At 38.5% G+C, this 11,872-nt stretch overlaps 1 protein-coding gene across 1 annotated transcript; it reads left to right on the top strand.

The window, feature by feature from the left end:
• The first annotated feature begins 2,864 nt into the window (after positions 1-2,864).
• On the top strand, positions 2,865-6,614 carry SOSTDC1 (sclerostin domain containing 1). The gene is made up of 2 exons (XM_066324700.1): positions 2,865-3,135; positions 5,377-6,614. The coding sequence occupies exons 1-2, from the start codon at positions 2,931-2,933 to the stop codon at positions 5,790-5,792; spliced, it is 621 nt and encodes a 206-aa protein (XP_066180797.1). The 5' UTR covers positions 2,865-2,930; the 3' UTR covers positions 5,793-6,614.
• The last annotated feature ends 5,258 nt before the right edge of the window (positions 6,615-11,872 follow it).

Here is an 11,872-nt window from a genome sequence, read left to right as displayed (position 1 = left end):
TCAATAAGAACATCCTGAGTTATGCCCAGGGGCAAAAAGGAAGCCAGTACAGACTTCAAAGACCTTGTGTAATATATTCCTTATGGCCAATATTACAGATTAAGCAGAGCAACGTTCGACACAAGCCATCAAATCTGACTAGAATGAGAACAGACTATACACTGTATAAGTCTATATTGGAAGCTACGAGAATAACTTGGAGCCTTCACCCTTGAGAACTTATCACAACATCTAACATATGATAACAAAATATATTTTAAGTCTGGGAACTCATTCTGAGTTAAGCAAGAAGAAACACCTTTTGATTCTGAAGTTCGCTGACGAAGAATAACCAAATTTATCTGATCAGAATTCTTTCAAGCAACTTCTGATCTCTCTCAGGGAGACTCAGAAAAAGTTAAAGACTGCAAGCTCTAGGTTTGATAAAGAAAGTATAAATCAAAATAAATAACAAACTCCTCAGAAGCCTGCTTACCTTTCAAAGCAGGAAGGTTGACAGTACTGATCAAGACACTGAAATTACAATATTTTAATACAATATTTGTAACAACTGGAAAACACAAATAAAATTAAAACAATGTCTACTCTGTATCTAGTGCACAGAAAAAATGAGGTAATCTGTATTAATCTTCCCTGTGGCAAATTCAGGGCCAAACTTTTCCTTTAAAAAGGGTGTAAGAGGCTTTTCTTGAGGTCTTCCTTCTCTAAGTGACAAGACCAAGAGATGTATGTGGCAAAACTAACGGTTTGTCTAAATTGGCTAGACTAAATTTGAAAGGATGATCATTAGCTTTCATTGAAAGCTGAAAAGGTTGAGGCCTAGCAAGCTCATTGTTGACCCAGCCCTATAACAACTCCAAAGTTCCATTCCTTTTCCCCGTGAGAAGATTATATGCCTTATTTCAAAGAAAACAGCTCTCAAGAAAACCTGACTTTCTTAAGACTTGTCTAATGTGGGAAAATCTCTCTACTAGGAAGAGGTCCCCTGACTGGTATACACAGGTACTGTGGATAACTGGAAAATTGGTTCCATGCTTTTAATTACAGTGGCTCAGTTTAGCACAGAGACTATCCTGCAGGGAAGGTGAGATGTGTAAAGATCTGTATGATCTGTGAATATGAAAACAAAATGAAGTAGGACTTGAACTTTAACAAGGTTCACTGTTACTGGAAAAAAAAAAAAAAAAAAAAAAAAGCTAAAATGTTAATGATCTGTAATGTACGAATGTTTTTGGGGTTTTTATTATTATTTGCTTAAGAAAACTTGTTTTTTTAAGGGAAGGTAAAATGCACATCTTTGCTTTCAGGGTTAGAATAGATGTTCCATGAGAGTGGAACTTGGAGCTTTCTAAGGGGTTAGCAGTGAACCCACTCCTCCATACATTACCCTGCTGAAAGATCTCACTCTGCCTTGCAACATTCTTGTTATTCCAGAACTGGGTTGGGCTAGTCATAATAGATGCAGGCAATCAACTCAACTTCCCCACACACAGCTCTGGCAGTAAAACTCACTTCATCTTGCAACATTCCTGTTTTTCCTGTGTCCTTTAAGCAAAAGCTATCAGTTTGGCACTCATTGTGGATGTGTCCTTACTCCTGCTGAAATCCAGGATAGCTTTCTTAGTGATGCAAGAGGAAAGTGTTGTTGATATAGACAAATGTCTGCTTGTGACTAGGGTGAAACAAAATTGTCTTCTCTGAATGACAGATTTTGATCCTGGCAATAGATGCAACTAACCTGTGTTCCACTTATGATTTTATTACAGCAATAAAATCCAGTGTGACTTTAGATATCAACTCAGTTACAGAGAGTGTAAGTGAGATTACAGTCTAATCTTTACATAATATGGCCTTCTGAAAGGCTGGGCTTTTTCCCAAGAAAAAGGTTCCCTTTCTAGTTAGAACACTAAAGTTTTCAGTATTGATCACTGTTGTTTTATTTATTTTGAAAATCTATAGAGCATTCACCATGATGCAGACAAGAATTGGTCTACTGGCAACATCTCAGTTTATACTGCTGTTTGTATCTGAGCCATGCAATTTTGAAAAAAAGATTTGCATGTTTTCTCTTTGTTTCCTTTATCACATGAAATAATGCATTAAAATAGAAGAATGCTCTAGGCAACGTACAAAACTAAAAAACACTAGTTTGGTGAATGAGTATGGTGAGAGGCTATAGATATGGTTATGTTTGTACTAAGGAGCCAAGAGGAGATACTTTTTATGTGTGGTGATACAGAAATATATACTTATAACTCTGCACACCAGGGAGAGAATATTCCCCTAAACCAAGTAATTTTCCTGGCAGTACTCCCTGTTGATCAAAGCTGCATAATTTAAAGCATCTAGAGGCAGCTTTAAATTATTCACAATTTAAAAAAAATAATTTAAGTATATTGCAGACAGTATTTGTGTAGCTAGCAGTCTTCTGTAAGTTCTAGAATTTTTTCATCCTTATGGAGCTCAGCTCAGTTTGAGAAGAGGGTACATAACTTTCCATAAATTGAGCAGGAGAGACTCATTCTGACACCGTGTTAGTCACATCACACGAAAGTGCCAAGCACGCAGAACCATAGGGAATGTCAGGGCAGACCCGGCAGTCTCTAGGTCTCAGCATAAATGCTGCTGTGTGCTGGTTTCTAAGTTTTCTGATACCCTCAAAACCCCAAACAGGAATCCTGCAATTAGTGCATCTAACTCCTCCTTTACTGCAGCCTTCTCTCCTATTGGTGAAAGGTCTTCGCAGCTCATGTAGGGACCCCACCCCTTTTGTGGGTTTTCATTCTGAAGCTATCCACAACTTTACACCTGAATGAATGCCAAACCTCTCTGAATATATAAAGGAAACCTTCAAGAGCAATTTCAGTTACACAGAAGAAGCAGAAGGAAAAGATTTCATCCAGCTCTGTCAGACAGAGACTGAATCAGCCATGCTTCTCCCTGCCATTCACTTCTATGGCTTTCTCCTGGCTTGCATCTTCACGAGAAGCTACTTGGCTTTCAAGAACGATGCCACAGAGATACTTTATTCCCACGTTGTTAAACCCGCTGCGGCGAGCCCAAGCAGCAACAGCACGTTGAATCAAGCTAGGAACGGAGGCAGGCACTACACCGGCACTGGATCCGACCGTAACAGTGAGTATCCCACCGGCGGCACTTCACCGCAGCCGTGGGCGGCAGCCCCGCCTGGCCCGGCCCCGGGAGCGGGAGAGGCGGCGGAGCCCGGCCGGAGCCGCGCACCCCGTGGCAGAGCTCCGGCCCCCTCGCCCGAGCGCGGAGCTCCAGGGAACCGGCGCCTGGGGGAAGCCGGGCCACGGCGAGATGCTGCTGGTTCCGGGCCGGGATCTGCCTGGCCGGGCAGCCCCCGAGCCGGCCGCCCTCCCACCCCCGTGCTGGGAAGTCCTGTAGGACCGGCTCTCTCGGGCAGGTTACTTCCTGAGGGAGGTTCATCCAGGAATGCCGGGCTCCGTGGCATCTATCCGGCAGGGAAGCGAGATAAAGAAAAAGGAGAGAGAGGCATTTCCAGAGCGCTCGCTTTTTTGTTTCACCTCCCACTGCGGGCAGGGGAGGTGTCTGGGCTACTTTTCAAGTGCAATAAAAACCTCTGAATTTTGTTCCCGCTGTTTAGTTTTACTTCCTGCTGTAGCACTTACCCGCTTAACACCTCCAGCAAAAGTAAACAAATCAGCTCGTAATTTACCTATGATCTCTGCTCTAACTTGCCTTTTTTATAGCCAGTCTTTTCCTTCTGAGTTTTATGTATATATGTCAGATACGTGGGGATCTGGAAACCTGCTGACTTTATCTGTTCCCTCCCCTGCACACTGCCTTAAAATGAAAGAAATCCAGATAGAGAAACATACACACACACACACACCAACCCACCCACAGCAACTTGATAAAAATAGAGTCATCCCTGGAAAGTGAAGGCAACAAGTGACACCGATACCTTTCAGCTAAGCCAGGTGTGTCAGCTTCTGTGAATGCTAAAGGTTTAAATACACAGGAAACAACTCATCATTATGAGATTACTGGAACAGCTCAGTAGGTATTCATTGTCACTGAGCTGTCACTGGTGAAAAGCTGAGCCGGGGAAGACAGAAAAACAGAAGGAAAGACAAAACCAGATCTGTGACCAGCTGCTTCCAGGTACATTCCTGAGTGCAGCTGCAGGAAGGCAAGCTTGAATCTTTTCTGCAAAGCAGGGAGTAGAGCAGCCCTGTCCCTGTCAATTGTCCCTGGGATCAACCTGCAGATTCAGAGTCCCTCTGCCTGCCCACCCTGAGACACAGAGGACAGGGTGAAGCAATCTTAACTTAGTGCCTCAGTTCAGAACTTGCTCCCAAAAATCCAAGTAGAAACAGAAGCAGCCTGTAGCTGTAATATGTAGATGTACCTTCAAAGCCTTTTATGATTCACTCTGAGATGTTTCTAGTAATTACTTCTATTTTAAAAGTGTTAGTTAATTGCATTGTGTGTAGAATCTGTGCCGTAATTGTCCTTCAGAAAGAGGGAGAGCACAGCCAGTAAAGATAGCTTATTAAAATTAAGCACACTGTGGGCGTTTATTTCAAAGTGTAATTACTGAAATAAACAGTTGTGTTTATTGCAGGGTGCAGAGCTGCACATACAGACAGGTACAAACATGCCTGTATGAGAAGCTCTGCATGTTGATTCTGTCAGATGCCTGAGAGAATTTGCAGGATCCTCTATGTTACATATAATATACAGACTACTACAGTTACAAAGATGGTGTTCTCTTGAGAGCAAAACAACCCTTCTGAAATTGTTACTGCTAATCATTCAAACTTCCTAGGCAGAACCTCATTCTGTGGTAACTTCAGCTGTTACCACTTCTGCAGTGTCTGTTCAGAGCTGCAGAGTTCATGGGGGAGTTCAGTCCACTGTAATCATGGAATGAGAAGAAACACATTATTTGAAATTAATTTAAAAGCATTTCAACTGTTTCCAAAGCAGTGCTTTCCCCCTTGCTAAAGATCGAACATAATTGTTGTAAACATCACAGCACAGATTCCCTAGACTGAGAACAAGCAGGAAACATTTCTTCCCTTGGGGCATTTTTTCTCTTCCAAAATGCATGTCCCTTTTAGAAGAAGGATAGAGAATAAAATTGCTTCTTTTACCACAACTGCTGAAGTGCATGCCATTAGGATTTCTTTATGCTGTGGTATTATCCAGAGATACCATCAGCACTTGAGGCCTTCATGTTGGGGGACACAACAGCAAAGAGATGTCCAGTAAAGATTACAGCCTACTTTATCTTCTGCAAAACATACCTGGTTAATGTGAAAATGACTGTTTAAGGAAATCACTCCATTCTGAATCTCAGTGTTTCTTGTTGTGTGCATTCTGCAGATCGCGTTCAAGTTGGTTGCCGAGAACTGAGATCCACCAAGTACATCTCGGATGGCCAGTGCACCAGCATTAATCCTCTGAAAGAACTGGTGTGTGCTGGTGAATGCCTCCCTTTGCCACTGCTCCCCAACTGGATTGGAGGAGGTTACGGAACCAAGTACTGGAGCAGGCGGAGCTCACAGGAGTGGAGATGTGTCAATGACAAAACTCGCACTCAGAGGATTCAGCTTCAGTGCCAGGATGGAAGTATAAGAACCTACAAAATAACTGTGGTCACAGCCTGCAAGTGCAAGCGATACACCAGGCAGCACAATGAGTCCAGCCACAACTTTGAGGGAACCTCTCAAGCAAAGCCCATCCAGCACCACAAAGAAAGGAAAAGAGCCAGTAAATCCAGCAAGCATAGTACAAGTTAGAAGTCAGATATCCTCTGCTCTCTCATTTCTCCCTCTCCTTGTGCCAAAATTGAACTCACCTGTAACCATTTGCTTTACCATTCTGACTGCTTAAAGACAAGTCTGCCATTGCTGTGTTCTCAGTTGACACTACATGCTTATTGTTTTGACCAAATCAAAAGGGGCATTCTCAGCATATGGACCTTCTGGGTGATTTTCCAAACGCTCAAGATGAGGAATAATACAAGCCTTCCAAAACCACACTATAAACTTTTACAATTTCTCCAGCCATGGAAGCAAAGAAAATTTGGCAAGAGTATTCACTGAAGTCAATTTTGTAAAATGATGCTTTGTTGTGTGTTTTCCTGAGAACAGTTATCACATCTATTGCCTTTTATATCATGTTTTATGATCTTCTGACAACAGCTTAAAAATACAACACCTTGTATCTGCTTTCAGATTATTTCTAAGAAAAAGTGCTTTGCATGCTCACCTTTCTCTTATCTTTAATATACCAAAAATTAAAATATGCATGGCAGCAATCAAAAAGCAAAGCTGAACATACTATTTATTTGTTGTTGTAATTATTTAATGAGCTTTTATGTGTGTTATTTCCCTTCAAATTTTCCTTATGTTTATAGCTTTTCATATGTATCAAACTATTTTCCTATGATTTGGGCCTGGATTAGAACATACATTTTGTAGATAATGTAAAATAGACATTTTAGCATTTAGGTATATATATTTTAATTTTGAACATTCATAGACTTAGGTTTTATTTTGACATAGCATCATAAGAACTGTATTTTTCATTCTTCATCTTGTATTATTTTTGTTCAAAAAATGTGCAATCAAAAGACAAATACTACTTCCTTTAAATTCATTGGTTTCTTTGTTTTTTTACAAAAATAAACACTGCTAAAAAGCTGTATTGTCTGGCTCTCTGTATGAAAATGCACACATTTCAACCAACCACAACACTTAAAAAAGGGAGAATATTATTTGGTTTTAAAAACTCTATCATGAAATTTAACATTGAAACAATCTTTCTCAATGTAAAAATCTTATATGACCATTTAACAGATGGTCCTTATTATTGGTCCAAGTCAGGTTCTTATTTAACAGGAGCTTTAATTCTCAAGCTCTGCATTTCAGAAGAAGTGTGTATTAGAGAAATTTTACAAGCTAGAGAGACACCACCATTTTTTTTTCTTTTCATTAGTAATGATCAAGTCAGAATAATGGTATAAATTACATATGGTTTCATTTTTTCTATAGAACCAATACAGTCCCGCACATTTATTCACAAATTCTTATATAATGATCATAAAATTAGTTATTAATCTACTTTTCAACACATACTGCATGAATCACCTGTTCTTAATCTTTCAAGCGATATTTAAACACTATGGGCAAGATTTCATCATGGGAAGTTCTGCTGTTCTTAAATCATTAACTTTTACAATCCATTTGCACTCAAAGTAAAAATTACACAACAGGAGAGTAATGAGAAATCTTGCCTGATAAGGTCTCACCCAAGCTCCCTTTGACCTTCTTTTTTATCTCATCCCATTTTACATTTTAATTCCAAAAGATTCCTAATGAAGTTCTTAGAAGAAATCTTGGTCATTAATGGAGAACTGTTTGAAAATCACTGCTGCTGCCTGACTTGATTTACTGAATCCTAAATTTTATGAAAATGTACTGATTTTTCCTCAAAGTTACTTTCAAGAATTCACTTTAAAATTTGTTATATATAAGAGAGAGATACACTTTTTAATCTAATTTTAAGTGATCTATATGGTAGTATAGTTAAAACCCCCCACTGCTTTAATAAATTAGTTGTTTCCAATTCAGTTTTGTGACTGTGAAAATATCAAAATTATGAGACCAGAGACCATTTACACTTAAATTTTCTGATCTTAAAGGTGCTTATTTTAGGCATAAAAGGAGAGATGATGAATAAAGGAGTTAGCAGAGAGAGGACTGAAATGACATTGCTGCTAGGCATATCAGTTCAACAGACTTGGAGATTTATTATTTTTTTATTTTAAAAGACATTATAGACTCATTCAATCATTTAATGACAGATTTTTTTCCCAAATGTCAAACATCTATCAATTTTTAAATTGCTATCCAGCTACTTATTCAAGGTGATAAAACACAAAATACTGAGATAATGGACTAAAATATAACCAATTTCAATGTCAAAAGTCACTAAAAATCAGTAAAGCTACTCTACCTGTTCTGTGTCTAACTTCCAGAAATAACAAGGATGAAAAAACTGCATATCTTGCTAATAACTCTTCTTCAGTCAGTGAAGCTGGACTATAGGAACAAAAATACATGTTTAATATCAGCTTACATTTAGAAATAGGGATAGTAACTTCTAGATTGTCTTTTTATGCAGAACTACCCAAACGGAAATAATCTGACACACTTCAGCTAAAATGACTTTGTGAAAATTTGCTGGACATGCTATAGGAAGACCGTGGGGCCCATTTATAACTGGCATATTTGAGGGAACAAGAGGGAAGCCAGCAGGAGCTGCGTCCATCAGCAGTAACTTAACCTTGATGTGCCACCTGAGTTAGCTAAAGTCTCTTCTTTGGCCATGACTGGCCTTTTGTGGGAGAGATCTGTAGGAAAGCAGCACCAGAAATATAGTCCTGTAGAATTTTCTGAAGGAATAATGTTACTCTGTGATGCAGCTTGTTGCTCTGAATGCATCAATGTGGCCTCTACAATCTGCCTTGGGTTTCATCCTGTTACATATGACCTCACAGGGTCTATCCGAGGATCCAGACAAAAGGCATTACACAAGTACATCTAACTGATTTCTTGTGAAGAATCTCCAACATGTAAAGTTGCAGTGGGTAGAATATGGGCCGTTGCCCTTGTGGAGGTCAGTGGCCAAAGTTTCTCAAAGACTTGGTGAATAGTATTGCATAAACTGAAATAATTTTAGATATGATACATTTCAAGTTTGCTTCTGAGTTAAAAAGGAAAGACAAACATGCTACTTTTTTTTTTCTTAAAGTATTAAATCAAATACAAGAAGTATGTAAATGTTTTGAAAAAGTACAATGTAGAGGAAGATTCTGTAGTAAAATTTTTTATACATGAGACTATAAATAGTCTAGATTTATTACACTAAAATTATACAGAAGTTGACTTTCTCAATTATGTGCAACCACATAATTGGTAGGCAGATCAGAATTCCAAATACTTTCCTAAAAAGCATTTCAAACATCTAAAAAAGAACCTAATAATTTTATAATTTCTCATACTTGCTTCTGTAGAAAACTAAAAGTGAATAAATTAGGAAATAATCTGTTAATCTGCCATCACTATTTCATTACTTTTGAGTTGATGAAATCTTCTCCCAGCTAACGGGTGAATTGTTTTATAATGAGTGGAAATCAATTTTCCTTAGATATCACTAGAAACAAACGTAGCCAGATGCTGATTGTTTTGATAGCATGGAGGCACTCAGAGGCACGCTTCTTAGAGGCAGTGGTAGATACTATGTGTCATTAAGACATTTATCAACCCTGGAAGTCATAAGGGTCTGACATTTGCAATCTAGATGAGAAAGGCCCTTGAGAAGTTTATTTATTCAGTTATTTAATAACAGTAACAAATCTGCTGCTCTCGCCTTTCCAGCAGCCTTGGAATCAAAACCACCCAATCCAAGCTTAGTCATTTGTTTGGAAATAAAGCAGACATTTGAATAACACCCTTCAAAATACCTAAGAGATTTCTGCTAGTAAATCACTTTAGTCCTTCTAACCTTGACCTTTATATCCTTCCTGAAGAAGTACAACATTAATCAAGTAAGGACTGTTCAATACATTCCACTGTGAGAGTCCTGTTGCTACAGTATTAACCTGGAGGTGTTCAGCTGAAAATTATAAGGAATCCTTAGAGTTGGAAGGTATCCTATTCTCATGATGCATTTCCTTTCCCGGAGGCCAGGCAAGGGGCTTTGATTTTCAGTTCATTGACATACATACAAACATTGCTCCAGGCTAAACCTGAAAATTCTCTAGAGATTTATGAGCTAAGCAGACATTCTGTCACTGGATTTGGTAATTTCGCTTGAACGTCGCCCCCACAACAAAAAGCCTGCCCATGCATCTTCCTGAAAGACATCCAGCCTTTCAGCTCACTCCTTCTAGGAGTTATGTGGACTGACACTAGAAAAGTGTGATTTACAAGAGATATTGCCTACCACTGAGTCAATAATCAAACATCTACCTCACTCAATACTTCCATGACAAGAAAGTACTCTTAATTTTTAATTACTGCTTATTGAACAACATACCATGAAAATAAGCAGTCTCTACTAATTACTGAGAGAAATCTTTAGAAACACTGAACTGTAACTCCATTTGGGGAGTTTGCATTTTCTTACCTCCCTTTGATTTGGCATAGTAGTGAAACAGGTGATGTTACATTACTAAAGTTCAGGCATTCTTAATGCTTTTTTAGAACCACAAAGGAATATAGAGGATGTCTTAATAAAAATGAAAATCTGGACAACTTCTTTAATAGGAATATTTGTGGAATATGGTACTTCTTGAATGTCGTGGAAAATAAAATAAAATAAAATAAAATAAGACAGCTATCATAAAAGTGGCCTAAATCAAAACCCCCTGCAATGATAATATAGTTCTGTTTACTAAACTGCAATGGTAACTCCTGTCAAAAAGTGATTTTTACCACCATCTGCTTAAGTAAAAAAAATACTAAATGACAAAAAAAAATGTTTTGCACACTTTGTCTATTTCTTGTCCCCTGCTCTATTTTAGTAGTTGTACAATATATATAATTGTCTCATTGTTTAAACCCTTAGCTGTTCTGAACTATATTACTACAGCACACTTGCCTTTTGATACTTGAATATTTAAAATCTCTTTTCAGAATGTCTGGATTTTGTTTTGATTTTGACTACTGAGAAGAAAAGCAATGCTCTGACTTGGCTTAGGAGTTCCACATTTGAATTGTTTTGTTAGCCCTAGTGAGAAGTGACTTAGTGAAGAAGCTGTAAAGCAACTTAGTAAAAGCACAAACCAGTCCGTGAAATCTGATGTTTGGCTGGCTGAAGAGCTATCCAGGCACAATCATTAAAGTTCTTTCATATAAAACACTGGAGAATTGAGAGAGGGCCTAAGGAGAAAAGTACTTGCCTAGCCCTACCACAAGAACAGCCACTAAGAAATGGAGTGACTATTCAAAGCATTAAAATACTCTGCAGCACAAAGAGTTTGTTTTAATTGCAGCTGAAGCAAGTTTAAACATCTGTTGCTTGTTAGATTACTATTTTGTTTATTTGCTTATTTATTTATTAATTTACTTTGGGGTGAGTTGGAGAAAGCCTTTTTAGGCTCCCTATGGCCATTAAGTTTGGATGGAGAACAGAGGTCTGAGTGTTTCTAAAATGTAAAGCTGCAAAAATTTTGATTTTAGCAAGAAACACTTATTTTTGGTGTTTGTTTCTTTCTTTTCTTCATTGAAAAAGCCTGCTGAAACTTTTACTTTTGTACATCTTTATTGCAGTATTTAGGACAGTAGCCAGAACAGCTAATAGCACCTGGGAACTGTTTGTATCACTGCACTGCATCTTTTGTTTTCAGATATTGAAATACCTGAACCTGGGTATGTCTAGGAGAGGAGAAAGAAAAGAAGATGGATCAATATAAGGGAACAAAATAGCATGTGGAGGACAGCATATGCTGTGTGTTCTTCATTTTCTTCTGGTCCTCACAACTTTTCATGAGATTTCAAAAGACTTGCTCCATCTGCAGATTGCCAAGCCAAATAACCCAGGAACATTGCTACCCCTGGGATGTAGCTGACTGTCAAATCTAAATACATGTGGTAGAAAAGCATTTCTGACTGTTTCTGTGCCTTCCCTTCCTGTGCAAAGGGAAAAATTCACAGCACAGTGTGTCTGTACCACTCCACACTGAACCAGAGAAAACAGGGAGACTTTAGAATCTGCCATCTTCACAGAAATGCACTGTTCACATCTTCTGATGGGTGACCACAACCTCCTATTTCTGAGGAGAATAAATACTGCCTAAGCTGACAAGATT

Source organism: Sylvia atricapilla, chromosome 1 (assembly GCF_009819655.1).
Source record: "Sylvia atricapilla isolate bSylAtr1 chromosome 1, bSylAtr1.pri, whole genome shotgun sequence".
NCBI classification, from domain to species: Eukaryota; Metazoa; Chordata; class Aves; order Passeriformes; family Sylviidae; genus Sylvia; species Sylvia atricapilla.
This window is presented reverse-complemented; position numbering and strand designations above follow the sequence as displayed.

Excerpts from the sequence above, each read along its gene's own strand:
- SOSTDC1 (XM_066324700.1), top strand. The coding sequence starts at position 2,931 with ATGCTTCTCCCTGCCATTCACTTCTATGGCTTTCTCCTGGCTTGCATC. Across the intron at positions 3,136-5,376 it reads CACTGGATCCGACCGTAACA|ATCGCGTTCAAGTTGGTTGC; the intron begins GTGAGTATCCCA and ends TGCATTCTGCAG.